Source organism: Desmodus rotundus, chromosome 1 (assembly GCF_022682495.2).
Source record: "Desmodus rotundus isolate HL8 chromosome 1, HLdesRot8A.1, whole genome shotgun sequence".
Classification (NCBI taxonomy): domain Eukaryota; kingdom Metazoa; phylum Chordata; class Mammalia; order Chiroptera; family Phyllostomidae; genus Desmodus; species Desmodus rotundus.
The window spans coordinates 83,069,323-83,090,385 of NC_071387.1; the positions used below are offsets into that span (position 1 = coordinate 83,069,323).

General features: G+C 40.6%; 1 protein-coding gene across 2 annotated transcripts in view; it reads right to left on the minus strand.

The window, feature by feature from the left end:
• SHC3 (SHC adaptor protein 3) overlaps positions 1–21,063 on the minus strand; it is a 227,318-nt gene that overhangs the window by 178,213 nt on the left and 28,042 nt on the right. For both annotated transcript variants that reach the window (XM_024563359.3, XM_024563358.3), the window contains exon 2: positions 7,988–8,058. In XM_024563359.3, coding sequence (XP_024419127.1) covers positions 7,988–8,058 — 71 coding nt within the window. The remainder of the gene's footprint in view (positions 1–7,987; positions 8,059–21,063) is intronic.

Sequence of the window (21,063 nt, forward strand, 5' to 3'; positions counted from 1 at the left end):
ACCTACAAGGAAGTGATGTGGGTTGCCCTTCCCTGATGAAAACCTAAGGCTCCACCCCTACAACATAGCAGGTGCACCAAGACAAAAAAACATGGCTCAAATGAGAGAACAGATCAAAGCTCCAAAGATAGAACTAAGCAATGAAGAGATAGCCAACCTATCAGATGCACAGTTCAAAACACTGGTAATCAGGTTGCTCACAGAAATGGCTGAGTTTGGTCACAAAATAGAGGAACAAATGAAGGCTATGCAAAGAGAAATAAAGAAAAATGTACAGGGGGCAACAGTGAAGGGAAGTAAACTGGGACTCAGATCAACACTTTGGAGCAGAAGAAAGAAAGAAACATTCAACCAGAACAGAATGAAGAAACAAGAATTCAAAAAAATGTGCAGAGGCTTAGGAACCTCTGGGACAACTTTAAATGTTCCAACATCCAAATCATAGGGGGGCCAGTGGGAGGAGAGGACGAGTAAGAAATTGAAATCTTATTTGAAAACATAGTGAAGGAGAACTTCCCCAATCTGGCAAAGGAAATAGACTTCCAGGAAGTCCAAGAAGCTCAGAGAGTCACAAAGAAGTTGGACCCAAGTAAGCACACACCAAGGCACATCTTAATTACATCAGCCTAGATTAAAGATAAGGAGAGAATCTTAAAAGCAGCAAGAGAAAAGGAGACAGTTACCTACAAAGGAGTTCCCATAAAACTATCAGCTGATTTCTCAAAAGAAACTTTGCAGGAAAGAAGGGGCTGGCAAGAAGTATTCCAAGTCATGAAAGGCAAGGGCTGACACCCAAGATTACTCTCTCCAGCAAAGCTCTCATTTAGAATGGAAGGGCAGATAAAGTGTTTCCCAGATGAGGACAAGTTAAAGGAGTTCATCATCACCAAACCCTTATTATATGAAATGTTAAAGGGACTTATCTAAGGAAAAGAAGATGATCAAAACTATGAAGAGTAAAATGACAACAAACTCACAACTATCAACAATTGAATCTAAAAAACAAAATCAAAAACTAAGCAAACTAGAACAGGAACAGAATTACAGAATTGGAGATCACATAGAGGGTTATCAGTGGGGAGGAGGAGGGAGGGAATGGGGGAAAAGGTACAGAGAATAAGAAGCATAAATGGCAGATAGAAAATAGACAGAGGGAGGTTAAGAATAGTATAGGAAATGTAGAAGCCAAAGAACTTATATGTACAACCCATGGACATTAACTAAGGGGGGGTACTGCTGTTGGTAGGAGGGGTACAGGGCAGAAGGGAATAAAGGGCAGAAAAAAAAGGGCCAACTATAATAGCATAATCAATAAATATATTTTTAATATATTTATTGATTATGCTATTACAGTTCTCCAGTTTCCCCCCTTCACTCCACTCCATCCTGCCCACCCCCTCCATCCCACATTCCCCTACTTTAGTTCATGTCCATGGGTCATACATATAAGTTCTTTGGCTTCTACATTTCCTATACTATTCTTACCCTCCCCCTGTCTATTTTCTACCTACCATTTATGCTACTTATTTTTTGTACCTTCCCTCTCCTCTCTCCCCCTCCCAATCCCCTATTGATAACCCTCCATGTGATCTCCATTTCTGTGGTTCTGTTTCTGTTCTAGTTCTTTGCTTAGTTTTCTTTTGTTTTGGTTTAGGTGTGGTTGTTTATAACTGTGAGTTTGCTGTCATTTTTACTGTTCATATTTTTTATCTTCTTTTTCTTAGATAACTCCCTTTAACATTTCATATAATAAGGGCTTGGTGATGATGAACTCCTTTAATTTGACCGTATCTGAGAAGCATTTTCTCTGCCCTTCCATTCTAAATGATAGCTTTGCTGCATACAGTAATCTTGGATGTAGGCCCTTGCCTTTCATGACTTGGAATACTTCTTGCCAGCCCCTTCTTGCCTGTAAGGTCTCTTTGGAGAAATCAGCTGACAGTCTTATGGGAACTCCTTGGTAGGTAACTGTGTCCTTTTCTCTTGCTGCTTCTAAGATTCTCTCCTGCTTAATCTTGGCTAATGTAATTATGATGTGCCTTGGTGTGTGCTTCCTTGGGTCCACCTTCTTTGGGACCCTCTGAGCTTCCTGGACTTCCTGGAAGTCTATTTCCTTTGCCAGATTAGGGAAGTTCTCCTTCATTATTTGTCCAAATAAGTTTTCAATTTTTTGTTCTTCCTCTTCTCCTTCTGGCACCCCTAGAATTCAGATGTTGGAATGTTTCAAGATGTCTTGGAGGTTCCTAAGCCTCTCCTCATTTTTCTGAATTCTTGTTGCTTCATTCTTTTCTGGTTGGATGTTTCTTTCTTCCTTCTGGTCCACACCGTTGATTTGAGTCCCAGTTTCCTTCGCATCACTATTGGTTCCCTGTACATTTTCCTTCATTTCACTTAGCATAGCCATCATTTTTTCATCTAATTTGCGACCAAATTCAACCAATTCTGTGAGCATCCTAATACCAGTGCTTTGAACTGTGCATCTGATAGGTTGGCTATCTCTTCGCTGCTTAGTTGAATTATTTCTGGAGCTTTGATCTGTTCTTTCATTTGGGCCATTTTTTTTTTTTTGTCTTGGTGCCCCTGTTATGTAAAGGGGCAGAGCCTTAGGTGTTCACCAGGGCAGGGTAATGCTGGTCACTGCGCTTGGCATTGTACGTGGGGGAGGGGCCAAGAGGGAGCAATGGCGCTTGCTCCACTCTCTGCCAGATTTCAGTCACTCCCTCCTCTACCCACAATCAAACTGGGCCCCTCTGGTGCTGGTTCCCAAGTGGGTGGGCTTGTGCATGGTCTAGGCCCCTGTGGGTCTCTCCAACAACCTTTCCTGTGAGGCTGGGAGTTTCTCCTGCTACCTTTCTCAACCCCCACTGTGTTTTTGATCAAAAATTTGAGGCTTTATTTCCCTGAGCTGAAGCTCTGTGTTGCATGGTCTGTTTCACTCCCCCGCCATTCCTCCTGGTTTATCTATGCATAAATGTGGGGCCACTGGGTCTGCTAGCAGTCACACTGCCTGCCCCGTTCGCTCCACAATCCGCCAAGTCTCTGGGTTAGGCCGCAAGTCCTGTCCACCCTGGCTGCCCATCTCTGCCCCTCCTACCGTTCTGGATGAATGGTTCTTCTTTATCTCCTTGGTTGTCAGACTTCCGTGCAGTTCGATTTTCTGTCAGTTCTGGTTGTTTTTTGTTTTTCAAATGTTGTTGTCCTTCTTTTGGTTGTGCGAGGAGGTGCAGTGTGTCTACCTACAGCTCCATCTTGGTTATCAGATGATTCATTTTTGTGTCCTCAGTGTCCAGTATTTAATTGGGAATGTAGTAAGGGTTCCACTCCCATTCCCAATGGCCCATCTTCCCATTATAAATAAAATATATTCTTAAAAAAGAAGTACAAGTAGATAATTACAGAATAGCCATGGGGATGTAAAGTACAGTATAGAAAATTGAGTAGCCCAAGAACTTATATGCATGACCCATGGACAGGAACAATGATGTGGGGATTTCCTGAGGGATGGGGGGGGAGAGCTGGGTGGAGGGGAGTAAAGGGGAGAAATTGGGACAACTGTAATAGCATAATCAATAAAATATAATTTTATTTAAAAAGAAGGAAATGGAAATATATTCTTAAAAGAAAGATGTTTTCCTTTTACAGGTTTTGGACTTAGTTTTCAAACTAAAAGGATTTTATGTACATTCGTGGAGAATTTTCAAAGCATCTTGAGTCTACAGCAGAATCCTTGGATGTTTTAGGCCAAGTGTCATGCTGGGAGTGGACCAGTCCACAGGGGTGGTGCTGCTAAATGTCTAGGTCAAACCAGGGTATTCAGGGACCATTGAAACTATGACAACTTTTAAAATAATAAAATGAAAACATCTAAACTAGATTCAGTTGTTCACTCTCTACAGTTTGGAAAAAGCGAGTTTATGTTAGGCCCTGGGCAACATATTATACATCTAGCTGAGCTCACCACGAAAGTGTAGCAAGCCCACACATGGCTAAGTCCACCTGTCTATACAACCCTGAGTGGAAAGCAAACTTGGCCTTTATCTGTCTAAACCAAGGAGTGCAGGAAGCCAGCTGGAGTCATCTAGAACCAAAAATACATGTCAGATGTTTACATTTACTGTTGGAGAAAGACCACCTTGCTGAATGCTCTGGGATTAATTATGTATGTATATGAATAGCCTTCCATGTCCTAAAAATGGCTTAAGATAGGTGGGGTGGAGAGATGGGGAGAAAAGGCACACAACTGTAATTGAGTAACAATACAAAATTAAAATTAAAAAAAATGGCTTAAGATGATTTCCAATAATATGCAAAAGTAACATAATAAATAAAATTAAAATGAGCAGATAAGGAAAACAAAGGAAAGGAGAAAGAAGGTAAGGCTATTCATGTGACCAAAGGCACATTGGGGGCTTTTTATCACTGTGCAGGGTGGCCCAACATGCTGCTTTCCAGGTGTCAATTCAGATAGCACAGTCTCCCCTGAATTCTCTTACCGGAAACACTGTTCAACCCATCCTCCAACTTGAGTTGAGAGTAGTCACATGACAGTATGTCTCAGGGAGATGCATGGTGTAATTGTCTGACGGTCAGGCCAGACACTGGAGCCGTGGTTTTCCAACGTTGTTGGCCACATAACATCTTGTGGAAATCCCCATGTACTAATGCCCTGGCTAGTATGGCTCAGTGGATTTGGTGCCGGCCTATGAACCAAAGGGTCGCTGGTTCAATTCCCAGTCAGGGCACATGTCTGGGCTGTGGACCAGGTCCCCAGTAGAGGGCGTGTGAGAGGCAACCACACATTGATGTTTCTCTCCCTCTCTTTCTCCCTCCATTCCCCTCTCTCTAAAAAACCCCCACCCACCCATGGCAACACCACCCACCCACGGCAACACCAACCGTAGACCATCCCTCCCACTCCTCAGGTGCTGCACAGCATGGTGTGAAACACATGCAGGAGAATGGTGGTTTCTAATGATTTTTTCACAGACTATGAAGTGGTGCTGATGGTGAGGAGCAAGTTTGGGAAACACTACAATAGCCAAATATCATGGTTCTCTGCAGTGGGATTTCTGATAGCCTGCAATAGTGCAATGATGTCATTGCGAACCTACAGGGTATGGGGAGGTACTTTATGCCACATTCCAAAACTTTACTGGATAAAGGACATGTTAGGGGGTAAAACCATACTGGGTTTGGCAAACAAGGGCACGCTGAGAAGGTATTTTCTTCTTCAGAAGTTATTTCTTCTTCTAGAGTGCATCTGTCCCCTGGGCAGACTCACAAATAATACATCTCTCAACTCTTCTCTGTACCCACTGACTGCCTAAGAACATCATCTATAAGGCCTCAAGTGCTCTTATGCTCATGAACACTCCCTTCGTTGAACACTGAGGTCTTGCTGCAACTGTGCTGAATACAAGCTCAGGCAATGAGATGGAGCAAACACTTAAACATGGCTGCCCCTTTGCCAGGCCCTGTCCTGTGTGCATCAGATGTAGAAACTGTCCTGATTCTCACAACAGCCATTGAGGTAGAAATTGGCAGAGCTGGCCTCCACATATAGGCCAACTCCTCCATACAACTGGCACCATTAGTGGGAACAAGTTACCAAGCTCCTTTGTCCAAAGAGTTAGTGTACAAGATATTTAACACTCTGGCCAAAACTAAGCATACAACAATGGCAGCTCCTGGGCAGTTTTTTAAATTATCTAATAGTAAGAGATCAGCAATCCAAGAGTGGCACTATTGTGAGCCCCACAGTCAAATCTGAACTCTGACACAGGAACAGCATAAAACTAAACTGACCCAATAAAAGGACACTTGGTTCAGCTGTCAGAACCTTCAAAAGACACTTGTATCCAAAACTTGAAATAGTGGAACAGGTGAGTTAACATTGGTTATTTGTTTATGGAAATATATTTTTTTATAAAAGGCATGGTTAAGGGATTTTGGGAACAGGTTTTCCTAGAGCCTGTAAAATATTACTTAATTACAATGTTATATTTTCCTACAAGTTTTCAAGAATGCCTTTAGTATATAAAGTAAACCACAGTGGTGGAGTTTAATCTAAGACATGTTTAACACTCTGTTACATGGAGGCGTGAAAGCTCCACCATGTGCTACATCTAAAGAACATTGCTGGGTATTCCTCTCCTGGGTGAAAGACTTCTTTCTGACATTGATTTGTCATATTGTTGCCTATGAGTGGTCTTCATCTATCAACTGAAATAAGAAACATGTCATGCAAAAAAAATGAGGCAAGAGACAGATAGCATTGTGGAGACAAGCAAACACATTTTCAAAACGTCTGATAAATTCAAGGCAATTCTGGTACAACCAGAATTCCACACCAACCTTCCTGTATCCAAGAATGGTGCTCTACCCAGCTCATTACATAGTGGCACCTCTGCTAATATCTAAACAGAATGGAACTGGAGGGCTGTTCCATGTCTTTTTTCAATGTTATTGTCACATGTACCCATCTGGGTTCTACCCAAAAGACTGCTAAGACCTTCATCCAAAAGAGCACTGGGACTGTTTGCTTACCCCCTGCCCACCACCCTCCCACAAGCAGGATGTGGCTGTGCCCCTCAGACGCCCCTCAGACATTTGCATATGCATCCTTCTCTCCCAAACCTGGAAGGCACAGTAAGGCAGCACGCTGCACATGACAGTCAGCATGAGTTATCTCAGAAGTTCTAGTACCTATAAAGGGAATTCAGTAGAACTAGTCAACAATTCTCTTTAAAAACAACAGCCACCACACAGGAGAAGGTGAACAGTGTCATAGGTTCCAGTATTGCCCCAGGGATGTGACAGAGTGTTCTGCCCACAGACATTGCACTGTACACGCCTTGTCGTGGGCAGGATGATGGACTAAGTAAATGTTCGAACTTTTCTTTTAAATGCTCTCACTTCAAAATGCCATTCTTTGGCCTTAGCAATTGTCATAAACTATTTTCCACCAATATATGGACATGGATTCTTCCCTTAGTGTAGATTTTGAATGTTGGTATGTTCCCACCATGTGCATGTGTCCTGAGTGGTTTAGACAAAAACACAAACATCAACTCTTTTGAACATTAATTTCTTCATGGAAGAAGATGAGGTATCTTGTGGTGCTTAAAACATAGAATTGAGGTGTGTCCATCATTTAGCAGCTAATTACTACAAATAATTGCTTTCTAAAGCTCAATCTTTGCACTTTGGCATGCTAACCCAAAGATATATAAAAGTAATTTAAGTGAAATAAATATGAGGCATTTTCTAAGGTCACAATTTAGATTGAACAATTTCACAACTTCCAAAGCAACATAAGATTATCACCCACAGAAACAGCTTTGTAACAGATCCACTCCTACCTTTCCAGTTCTGTTCAAGATCACTTGAATTGGCATTTTTCTACATGTATAAAGTGCATTAGGCTATGAATTTTATAAAAACAAGGCTTAAATACAGAACTGGCCCTCAAGAAGTTTAGAATCTAGTTGATGATGGAGAATATATAAACCTGCCTGAAGTCACTGACCCCTTAAAAGAACTGCTCTGCTCTTTAAATTACTACTCCCATTAATACCTTTACTTTCTATTCTGTGTAACTTATTTTCTGTCTATACTGTTGGAAATCACTCCTGGTACCTTGATTTTCTTTTTAAAAAGAACATATTTTAGCAAATTTTAAAATATCAATTTGGTATTAGAGTTCCATTTATTAAAGAAACAAACATAATCACTCCATTTGTCTGCAGCTTAATTATAAAAAGCACTTGGAAGTGGGAAGTGTCCTTTAGAGTGCTAGGTCAAGAGACACGTGTCACAAATATGCATAAACGTAGAAGTCTTGAAACATAGTGGGTCCTGACTCCCTGCACCAATCATCAGCATTCAAGGGGCAGCCTTTTTCTGTGGAAATTTCTAGGATGTTAACTTCTAAAATCATTCCTTTCCTAAGTAAAATCATGGAATTCCATTTTCAACAAGGGCTTACCTGGTAATTTGTGTCCTTGTACTGAAGTCAAGAGACCTCATTGAGCGTAGAACTTCGATGCACCCCAAGTACTACAAAGGGAAAAAACGTAAATCATGAGCCCTGGCAGTTGACATGAAGAGATACTTCCTTACAACACCAAGGGTGTTTCTGGAAGCCATACACATGTCTTAAATCATATTTAACTTGCTATTCATGGTGATGTTTTTCCTTGTTTCTATAAAAGCAATGTCTCATACGAAAATATATTGAGTGCTTAGATTGGCAGTACCTTTCTGAAACCCATCAAAATTTCATTTTATTTAGAAATACATTTTTAAAAACCTTGTTGAGGTGTAACTTATATGCCACAATATACAGAAATCTTAAATTGATAATTCAATGATTGTTTAAACACATTTTTACCCGGTAATCACCACCCAGATGCCAACATCACAACATCATATTTCTAGTACTTTATAAGGCTTCTAGAGCTTTATAATTTTTAAAGAAAGAATGAAAGAAAACACTACAAAATCAACATTTTTGCCAATATTAAATTTCGTTATTTTAATCAGTATGTTTTGGATTCTACAAATAAACTATACATTACCTTCAAAGATGCTTTATTTTGGTTTACCAGACAACCTTTTTCTACATTATTTAACATAAATTTTCAGAAGTTCAATTTAGACATCTGCATTTGTAGTTAAATTTTTTCTCATTTTTCACATGAAAATGTGTGTATGTATGTATGAATATATGGAGACAACTAAGGTGCTAGATAAACAACTAGAATTGTAAAGATACAACATTTATGTTCTAAAGCCAACAGGGAGTTTGAAGGTACATTTTTGTACTAAGGCCTTTAAATTTAGACCTAGCAGGAAGAGACTTCATGGTGTAATACAGAAAAGGCTGCATTTGAATTATTCAAAAAACCTGAATTTGGGCCTGGCTCTGTAATATCTCATTATGTAACTTGAAGTAAAACTTGTCTAAGCCTAAGTCTCTCTACCTATACAATGAGGCTTTTGCCCTCACCATTGCACAGCCACTTGAAAGTACCACCATCACATCAGAATTATTTACATACCACCACCACCATCATGGCTATGTGGATACCATGACCAACGTGTCAGAAATATATGAGTTAAAATAACCATCAACACTGCAGTCATGTGATTACAGTGACCAACATCACAGACCGTGAACTCCAGGACCACTGTCACTGGGCTATGTGACTACTGCCACCACCAACGTCACCTATTTATATAAATACCACATCCACCATTGCAGAGTTACATGAATACCATGATCAGCATGGCAGAGTTATATAAATAGCATGGTGTTATCACAAGTCATATGAAAACTATGAACAATAGTGTAGGGTATGTGAATACCACAGGCCCCGTTACAGAGGTGTGTGAATGCCACCACCACTATAGGAGGTTATGTGAATAGCACTACCACTGTCACTAAGAGATACAAAGACATTGACCCACTTTGCAATTATGAGATGGCCATACCCAACACTGTGCTTCAGTGCTTCAAGACCAGAAGCACTGATGAGCTACCCTATTGTTGACCAATCAATAGAAACTACAATCCTAACTCTCTTAGTAGCCATGATTATGATTTTTCTTCTATATATCCCATCCTCTGGAAGACATTGGGGAGCAGGGCTTTGAGCATTAGCTCACCTGTCTCTGGCTGTGGGCCACTTCCTGAAAATAAACACTTTCTTTGCAGCAAGCTCCTGTTTGTGTCTTTTGGGGCTTTGATGCATGCAGCCTAACAAACCCCATTAGTGTGGCCACAGTTCTTCCATCTAATAGTTGTAACTTTAATTTTCAACATTTTTTTAACTTAAATTTCCCAGAGCCTTGCTTTCCTTAAATGGGATGACAATATGTATTTCCTGGATTTGCTGTGATAATAAGACAGTAAAGTATCTCACACAGCTCCTGGAATACATGTGCCTTGAGATACTAGTAACATTCTTACTTGTACACTTTACTCCAGGTTCCTAGGGACACATTCATACACATGAAAAAGGGCTCAGCTACAGTTCATATTTAGAAAAATGGCATACATTTCAGTCCACTGTATTTCTTCAAACTCTAGTTTACCTTGAGGGTCCCAGAATAAAGTGGCTTTTGGCTCCTCGTGTTTCCCATAATAACCCCTGGACACACAGCTCACAGGTAAGGCATCAATAGGCCCCAAATTTTAGGAAACTGATGGCATAACATTGGTAGATGGACTTTGTGAAACCCAAGTTCAAGATATTAAAAAAAATTGTTCCCATCCACTTTCTGAAGGTTTTCTTTGGGAAACCCAGGAATGTGGGCAAACAGCACTTTTCATATAAGTGATAACTCAAGAACACAGAGTAAAATTAGCTTTCTGAATAATAAATGTTAAAAGCAAAACATCTAAGAGTGGAGATAGAGTTTCTATAACAGAAGTGAGAATGTCACTGATACAATAAACTGAGCTAGCTTGTTCTAGAATTCAAAGAAATAATGGGACTGTGTAGGCAAGAAATCAAAGCTATCAAAAAAAGAGCTGCAGCTTACAAAGACCCTGAAAGAAAACTCACCCCAGAGCTTGAATAAAGGAGAAATGTTGCTCTTTCAATGCATAAAAGAAAGACCCGGTACTAAGACAAAAGTCATTATTCTGAAAAGAAAGTCTTGATAAAGACTTGCTCTGTGACTGTGGGTTTGAGCCAGCTGCAAATAAGAAGGGCAGGAAGCCAAAAAAACAGAGAGGGAAGATTAGTCACAGGTGTGTCACCATCCACAGACTCTGATGCTCTCACCTCACTCTGGAGAGCCTAGAGATGTCATCTCAGAGGCTGAGGAGACCAGGAGACATGGGGGAGCCATGGCTGAGAGTGCCTTGAGAGTCACACCACAACTGTCCTTTTATGACTCTGGAAGTGGGTCTGTCCTTCCACCAGGAGTCTCAGAAGGAGTAGTGGGGTGGAGAAGGGAGATGTCTTCTTGGAGCCAGAATTGCAGAACATCCACATGGGATCCCACAGGTTAGGGATGGAGAAGCCCAGATCCAAGAACAACAGAAAATTGTCTGGTGGTCAGGATAAGTACACAGGAGAGCCATGAAGCCAGAGAAGGCTTGAGCACCCACTGAAACCTGAACTGACCCCCAGGCCTCAAAATGAACCCATTCTTGGCCTGACCAGGTAGTTCAGTTGGTTAGAGCATCATCCTGATATGCCAATGTTGCGGGTTTAATCTTTGGTCAGGGTACATACAAGAAGCAAAAAATGAAGGCATAAAAAAGAGGAACAAATCTCTCTCAATGTCTCTCTCTCTCTCTTTCTCTCTCCTTCTCTCTTGCTTTCTCTCTCTCCTCCCCCATCCTTTTTCTCTGTCTCTAAAAATCATTAAAAAAAAATGCCACTCTCTCAAGCTGCTTAGACTTCCAGGACTAAGGGCAGAAACTTTACAGGGTTATTTAGTGTCAGTGTACTTTGTAAACTGCAAAGCAATACTCAAAATACATTCTTCATTCATTATTAAAGGAAAGAGAGGCACCACTGTGCCCTCAGGCCACTGGCAATGCTGGGACTGTCTGAGTGGCGACATGCCTTTCTGGGGCCTCGGGGGACACTGGGGTGTGCGGAGCCCTAGCATTTGTTCTGCAGGACCATGGACAGATATGAGTTTTCTCAATGAGATCCATCCTAAAGGGTCTTATTTAAAGAAAGACAGTCTGTGAAGGATAGGAGTTAGCTCATCCTTAAATGCTCTGTAAAATTCTCCTGTGAAACCATCCAGTCCAGAGCTTTAGTGTATCAGGGGTTTTTTGATTATAGCTTTAATTTCATCAGCTGTTACTGGTCTGTTCAGGCTTTCTGCTTCTTCTTCATTCAGTTTTGGAAGATTATATTTTTCTAGAAATGTATCCATTTCACCTAGGTTTTCAAATTTCTTGGCATACAATTCTTCATAGTAATTTCTTACAATCCTTTGTATTTCTGTGGTATTAGCACAATTTACAATAGCCAAATCCTGGAAGCAACTTAAGTGCCCATCAGTAAATGAATGGATCAAAAAGCTATGGTACATTTACACAGTGGAATACTATGCAGCAGAAAGAAAGGAGCTCCTACCCTCTGCAACAGCATGGATGGAACTGGAGAGCATTATGCTAAGTGAAATAAGCCAGGCGGTAAGGGACAAATACCATATGATCTCACCTTTAACTGGAACCTAATCAACAAAACAATCAAGCAAGCAAAATATAACCAGAGACATTGAAATTAAGAACAATCTGACAGTAATCAGAGGGAGGTGGAAGGAGATAATGGGTGGAAAGGGAAAAGGGTTTTCAGGAACAACTATAAAAGGCACATGGACAAAACCAAGGGGTGGTGGAAGTAAGGGAGGGAGGTGGGGATGGTTGGGGTTGGGTGGGGTGGGGGGGCTAAATGCAGACAACTGTAATTGAAAAACAATAAAATAATTTTTTTTAAAGTTAAAAAAAAATAAAGACAGACAGGGTATAGCTTGAAATTCCATGAACCTGAGAAATAGTAAGGTAAATCATAATGAAATATGTGCGCAAATGCTAAAAAGAACAGGCAGGGCATTATTAGCTTTCATTTAAAATGTTAATTATCTGAACAAATTCCTTCTTTTTCCTTGTTTTCTCTGACTACCCCAACATACATTCATACTTGTGTGTGATTAGATAAAGGACTAAATATGCACCCAGAGTGCCACAGGGAGTATGCTGAGGGACAGAGGTAGCCTTATGCTTTTATTTCAAACTTTTTAGGACTGTTGAAATTCTTTTTTGTAATAAGTGCAATAAGAGTAAGTGCATTACTCTTATAATAAAGTATTATTTTTTAAATGTGCATAACTATACAGAAAATAACTTAGCTATACCTAGAAAGAGTTTCAAAAACAGTTCTTTGGCTCCAGAAACTTCACTTCTAAAATTATAACCTAGCTGTGGATCCTAATTATCGCTACTAAAAAGTTTCATGAACAAAGATGCTCTGTCAACTGTTATTTATAACAAATAACAAAGAAATATCCCTCAGGGGGTTAGTGCTCAGTGTGGTCAAGTCACCAAACAAACTGTGTCATCATTATATATTTATGAAGACTATATAATTACTAGCAAAAAGAATGTAAGATTGTTGATAAAAAATTAAACTATAGTCCTGGCCAGGTGGCTCAGTTAACTGGAGCATTATAGGAGACCATTCTGCATGGCATGGGAAATGTAGCCCAGCTCCCACTCAGAGAGGCCAGTGGAAGGCGAGGTCCAGCACACAGGGCCCACACCCACAGATAGGTTCTCCCATGGAGAATCAGGCCTGCATTGTATCTTGGCTGCTTTGAGACTTGCTTTTTGCTAAAACTCCCTCACCCTGAATTGAGGCAGCAAACGTTTACTGCATATCTTTAAAGTAACTTTCTAAAATCTATGCTAAACCTCCCAAGGACGAGTGTAACCAGTTCAACCACTTTTCCCTTTACATTTGCAAATATCCTTCTTTTTTAATGTAATTAACAACATCCTCTCCTTTGTTTTCTGTAAAAGGTAACCACCTAAAGTGAACCTGTATATAGTAAATGAGGACCATCCTCAATGTAATGTGCCCAGAAAAAAAGCAATAAAAGCCTGTCCAGGCAAGGGATGGGGCTGGCCCTCTCTTTCACTGAGAGAGCAGTCGTGTCATCCCTTTTCCTCCACAGGATTTCTGTAGTCCATGTGAATTTGTCTCATCTCATCCATAATACCGCAGACACTGTGGGCCAGTGTCCGCATCAGAGCATCATCTCATACACCAAAATGTTTCAGGGTAGATTCCTGGTCAGGGCACATACCTAGGTTGCAGGTTCTATCCCCAGCTGGGGAGCATATGGGAGGCAACCAAGCAATGTTTCTCACTCACATCGATGTATCTCTCTCTCTTTCTCTCCACCCTCTTCCTCTAAAATCAATAAACAAATCCTCAGGTGAGGATTTTAAAAAATTAAGCTATATATACAGTATGATTATAACCAAGTCTTTCAAAAATGGAAAGAACTATGCCAAAATGTTAATTGTAAGAGCAAATACTTGTTCAGCACTCCCTATGTGCCCCACACCAGACTGACCACACTCGGTGGGAGTTCTTGGACTAGCCCCATGTGACAGTTCTGTGACTAGCTTAATTCTACAGTGTGGAAAATGAGGCAGAGTATGAGAAGGGGCTTACCAGAAGACATCCAAGTGTCCACCAAATGTGAAAATGTGCTCAACTTCATTAGCATTCAAAGTTATACAATTAAAACCCACAATAAGAACCCCAGCTGGTTTGGCTCAGTGGATTGAGTGCTGCCTGCGAACCAAAGGGTCACTGGTTCGATTCCCAGTCGGGGCAGCTGCATGGGTTGTGGGTCATGTCCCCAGTAGGGGGAGCATGAGAGGAAACCACACATTGATGTTTCTCTCCCTCTCTCTCTCCCTTCTCCTCTCTAAAAATAAATAAATAGAATCGTACAACAACACAATAAGAAATTGAGAATTGGGAGAAACAGAAAAGTTTAATGACATCAGTGTTGGTGGGAGTGAGATGAAACAGTACTTTCTAATTTCTATTGGTGGAACCATATTGATAAAACCATTTAAAAGAATGGCTCTAAATTGAGATGTGCACTGTTCTCTTCTGACCCAAAAAGTCCTCTTGTGGGAAATTACTCAAGGGATACTCTCACATAGTTATGAAAGGACACATGCAAAGATTTTCACTATGTGGTTGTTTGTATTAGAAAGAAGTTAAACAAATCATGGTTGATCCAAGCAACAATTAAAAAGAAAAGTATGGAGGAGAGCATAGGTAGAAACACTGTGCCTCCTCGCACAACCAGAACAGACAGAAAATCAAACAGCAAGGAAGTCCGACACCAAGGAAATAAAAAATAAACATTCATCCAGACCCATAGGAGGGGCAGAAATGGGCAGCCGGGGCAGAGAGAACTCACGTTGCTGTGTCACAACCGAGACTGGCGGAGTGTGGGACAAAAGGGGCAGGCAGTCTGACCACTAGCAGACCCTGCGGCCCCACATTCACACACAGATAAACCTAGAGGGCCGGACTCAGAGTGGTGGAGAACTGGGCAGGCAGTGTGGCGGGTAGCACCCCATGAACCCACATTCACGCATAGATAAACTGGGACAAACGGCAGGGAGCGAAGCAGACCACCCAACCCAGGGCTCCAGCGCGGGGAAACAAAACCTCAAATCTCTGATTGAAAATGCCCGTGGGGGGTTGGGGCGGCAGTAGGAGAAACTCCCAGCCTCACAGAAGAGGTTGTTGGAGAGACCCAGGGGCCTAGAGTGTGCACAAGCCCACGCACTCAGGAACCAGCACCAGAGGGGCCCAATTTGATTGTGGGTAGCAGAGGGAGTGACTAAAATCCGGTGGAGAGAGGAGCAGGCGCCATTGCTCCCTCTTGGCCCCTCCCCCACGTAGAGTGTCACAGCGCAGAGACCAGCATTACCCTGCCCAGGTGAACACCTAAAGCTCCGCCCCTTTAAGTAACAGACTCACCAAGACCAAAAAAAAAAAAAGGCCCAAGTGATAGAACACTTCAAAGCTCCAGTAATAATTCAACTAAGCAGTGAACAGATAGCCAACCTATCAGATGCACAGTTCAAAATGCTGATAATAAGGACGCTCACAGAATTGGTTGAATTTGTTCGAAAACTAGATGAAAAAATGAAGGCTATGCTAAGAGAAACAAAGGAAAATGTACAGGGAACTAATAGTGATACGAAGGAAACTGGGACTCAAATCAATAGTGTGGACCAGAAGGAAGAAAGAAACATCCAACCAGAAAAGAATGAAGAAATAAGAATTTGGAAAAATGAGGAGAGGCTTAGGAACCTCCAGGACATCTTGAAACGTTCCAACATCCGAATTATAGGGGTGGCAGAAGGAGAAGAGGAAGAACAAAAAATTGAAAACTTATTTGAACAAATAATGAAGGAGAACTTCCCTAATCTGGCAAAGGAAATAGACTTCCAGGAAGTCCAGGAAGCCCAGAGAGTCCCAAAGAAGCTGGACCCAAGGAGGAACACACCAAGGCACATCATAATTACATTAGCCAAGATTAATCAGAAGGAGAGAATCTTAGAAGCAGCAAGAGAAAAGGACACAGTTACCTACAAAGGAGTTCCCATAAGACTGTCAGCTGATTTCTCCAAAGAGAACTTACAGGCAAGAAGGGGCTGGCAAGAAGTATTCCAAGTCATGAAAGGCAAGGGCCTACATCCAAGATTATTGTATGCAGCAAAGCTATCATTTAGAATGGAAGGGCAGAGAAAATGCTTCTCAGATAAGGTCAAATTAAAGGAGTTCATCATCACCAAGCCCTTATTATATGAAATGTTAAAGGGATTTATCTAAGAAAAAGAAGATAAAAAATATGAACAGTAAAAATGACAGCAAACTCACACTCATTAACAACCACACCTAAAACAAAAACAAAAGCAAACTAGGCAAACAACTAGAACAGGAACACAACCATAGAGGTGGAGATCACATGGAGGGTTGTCAATAGGGGAACGGGAGGGGGAGAGTGGGGGGAAAGGTACAGAGAATAAGTAGCATAAATGATAGGTGGAAAATAGACAGGGGGAGGGTAAAAATAGTGTAGGAAATGTAGAAGCCAAAGAACTTATAAGTATGACCCATGGACATGAACTATAGGGGGGAAGGTGGGATGGAGGGGGTGGGCAGGATGGAGTTGAGTGAAGGGGAGAATGAGACAACTGTAATAGCATAATCAATAAATATATTTTAAAAATAAAAATAAATAAATAAATAAAAAGGAAAAAAGAAAAGTATGAATCTCTTTTTAGAAATACCTCCAAGGCAAGTAAAATATTAATAGCAATAGTAGCAGTAACAACACTAACTTCAAGAAAATATGCATACTATGATATCATTTACATTAAAACCAAAAAAGGGAAACCCACAAAACTACATATTTCTTGATGGTACATATGTCTATGTACATGCATATATATACACAGAAGAAAAGGTCTGTAAGAACAGATGCCAAACTGGTAACTACATTGAGCACTGGGAAAGAATCTGATACTTATATACATATGTCTTATGGTGTTAATTTTTTACAATAGGAATGTATACATGTATTTATTACTCATGTAATTACAAATAATTATACACCTGAAGGACAAATAAAACAAACCTTGCTTAAAACAACAGTTCTCAGACTAGAAATACCTGGAGAGCTTGTTAAACTCCCACACCCCAACCCCTGATCCAGAGTTTCTGATTTGGTAGGTCTGGGTGGACTCTGATGCTGACATCTGGTCAGAGGCCACACCTGGAGTACCAGCACTTTGGAGACATGGAATGCCAAGCTTACAGCATCACAGGAGGAACCAGGATTTGAATACAGACCAACACAGATCAGACCCTAACTCTTGACCTTGATCAACTGTTTCCCAGGGCTATCTTTGTGTGGTGAAATTAAAGGGAATTTGTTTGTTACCATTGTTTGAAACTATACTTATTGGATTTTTAAATATAAGAACTCATCCTGAAAAGCCTAAAACTATACTTTGTGTGTTTTCCAAAGTTTATAAGTATTCCCTGCTTTGGTAATGGTTTTAAGATTACATAGCAATCCCCTCTGCCTCAATGAACTGTCTGCCCAAGACAAGGACTTCCTGATGTGAATCTGAGCTGAGCTCTGGCCATCACCCAGGGTAGGGGTGCTCTCACTCCATTTATTGGACACACAGGCTGGTCAGGGTACATCCTTTCCCTAACAGTGAAATCCACTCAAAATGCAAGTAGGGTTAACTAAGCCAAGCAAAGTAAGAAAGAAATACATTTATATTATGATCATTAAAAAATTTTTTGCCTAAAACTAGTAGTTTCTGCCTGCATGCACACAGCAGCCTCCCCCTTCCACTGAAGTACCTTGTAGTGGCAGAAGAATGAATCCCTATTTACAATGGGAAACAAAAATGTGGCATGTCGGCCACGTTAAGAATCCCTGAGAGAGCAAAACCATTCAGAATACGACTGAAGAAGAAAGCACATACACAGCAGAGGGTGGACATGGGAGCACAAGAAGCACAGAGAGCACCAAGAGAATGTTGAGACATGGAAACCTTGCTCTGGCTTCATCCAGGTTCCTGAACCAATCCCTTACAAGAGAAAGTGATTACAATGATTGGCTTAGAGTAATCCAGATCACTCCTTGAGAGGGCACACTCCCTGAAGTATGCATGGAAGGAGCAAATGGACCCTGGAAAACTGACCACACCAAACACCAGCAACACAAAAGTACAAAGAGTTGGCAAGAGTAAAAGAAAATGTAAAAGACATGGAAGATGGATCCAGATATTTCAACATCTATTGAATACAATGCAGATATAAGAATACAGCAAAGAGGTAATAGAGAAATTTTCCCAATACTGAAGACCCAAGTCCTCCTTTGATATGTCCCACAAAGTGCTAAACAAGATCAGAAGAACAATGAACAGAAAAACCACCATGTCTTGGGGTAATGTCACAACAGCAGTAATAAAGAAAAAATTCTAGAAGCTTTGGAGTTAGAAAAGGAGTATTTGGTTACTTAAGAAACAGACACAACAATGTAAATGCAGTTAATGCCACTGAACTGTACGTTTAAAAATGGTTAAATGGAACGTTTTAGGTTATGTACATTTTACCATGATTTAAAATACATACATAAGGGGAGGGAGGTGGGTTTGGCTGGGGTGGGGTAGAGGGGTAGAGAAAACACAGTAGAGAAAATACAGACAACTGTAACTGAACAACAATAAAATTAAAAAATAAAATAAAATACATACTACTTAGGAAAGGAATGCTCTACTTTCAGATAGGGAGAAACCTGTACAGGAAAGTGCCCCTCAACCCCCTGAGTAACTACACTCCATGTCTTATGAAAGCACTTTCTGTGTTCTGTCCCCATGGACCTCTACCTATTTGCACGATGCCTTTTTCATTGAATTATCACATCACAATGCTTGATACAGAGAATGTAAGAAAGCCATGTTGATAAAATTCAAAATAGAAGAAATTAGGACTCTGTCAATGTCACTCCTTCCTCCCTGTCAACTCCCTAACACCTCAGCTCACCTACAGAATGTTGTCAGTGCCCTATACCATCAACCAATCCCAGCAAAGCCTCCAGCACCATTCTCCACATGTGGTCACTTAGGATCTGCAGAATCATGTCTTTATTCCTGTTCACATTCCTAATGCCTCCCATGTAATGGGTACAAAATAAACGTTTGTAGAATGTATTTACCAAGGGCTAAATACGTTACAGAGGCTTTCGACATCCCTCCAGCATCAGAGCTAGAAATTTGGTGCCACTTTCCTTGATAATGGCGGAACCTCATGAGTCATAATTTTTCATTAACTTTTTATTTCACTTATTAGCACCAATTTGTACTGGTTTGTGATGTGTAATGTGTTTGAACATTACCTGATGGTTCCTCTGAAACTATTCTGGAACTTAGATATTTTGGGGTTAAATAGGCCTTCCCCTTAGTTATATTAATCCAAGTGAGTTAAAATGCTCTATAGAGCATTTATAGTTAAAAGACAGGGGTGAGGGAGGGGAGGTGGCAGGAAGGCTGATCCCAGCAAAGGAAGAGAGGTAAAAAGAGCAAATAGGTCTGAAATTGTTTTGAAATAAAAAAGTTTTTAAAGTTCAGAAAAGAGAAAAGTAGACTATAAATTTCAACATTTCTCTCAGTTTATCTAGGTGCCAATTTTCCCTCATCTAAAATAATAACCCAAAAGTGGATACACTACACAACACTGAAGAAATTAAGGAAGACACAAACAAATGGAAGCATGTACCATGCTCATGAGTTGGAAGAATTAACATCATCAAAATGTCCGTACTACCCAATGCAATTTATAGGTTCAATGCAATCCCTATTAAAGTATCCATGACATATTTCACAGATATAGAACAAACATTTCAGAAATTTATATGGAACCACAAACCTCCCCGAATAGCTGCAGCAATTTTGAGAAAGAAGAAAAAAGCAGGATGGATCACAATACCTGATATCAAACTGTATTACAAGGCCACTGTCATCAAAACAGCCTGGTACTGGCATAAAAACAGGCACATAGACCAATGGAACAGAACAGAGAGCCCAGAAATAATCTCAAGTCTTTATGGTCAATTAATATTGGACAAAGGAGGCAGGATCATAAAATGGAGCAAAAATAGCCTCTTCAACAGATGGTGTTGGGAGATCTGGACAGCTACGTGCAAAAAAATGAAACTTGATCACCAACTTACACCATACACAAAAATAAACTCAAGACGGATAAAAGACTTAAATATAAGTTGTAACACCATAAAAGTCCTAGAGGAAAACATTGACAAGAAAATCTCAGATGTTCCATGCAGCAACATCCTCACAGACATGTCCACTAAAGCAAGGGACATAAAGGAAACAATAAACAAATGGGACCTCATCAAAATAAAAAGCTTCTGCATGGCTAAAGAAAGAGCATTAAAATAAAAAGAGAATGAATTTGCCAATGATACCTCAGACAAGGGCCTGATCTCCAAAATATATAAAGAACTCACATGACTTCCACTCCAGGAAGACAAACAACCCAATTAAAAAATGGACAAAGGACTTGAACAGACAATTCTCCAAGGAAGACATACAGAGGTCTAAGAGACCTACGAAAAGATGCTCAGCATCACTAGCCATCAGAGAGATGCAAATTAAAACCACAATGAGGTACCATCTCACACCAGTCAGAGTGGCCAACATAAACAAATCCACAAACAAATGTTGGAGAGGATGCGGAGAAAAGGGAACCCTAGTGCACTGTTGGTGAGAATGCAGACTGGTGAGGCCACTGTGGAAAACAGTATGGAATTTCCTCAGAAAACTAAAAATGGAACTGCCCTTTGACCCAGCAATTCCTCTGCTGGGATTATACCCTAAGAACCCTGAAACACCAATCCAAAAGAACCTGTACACCCCAATGTTCATAGCAACACAATTTACAATAG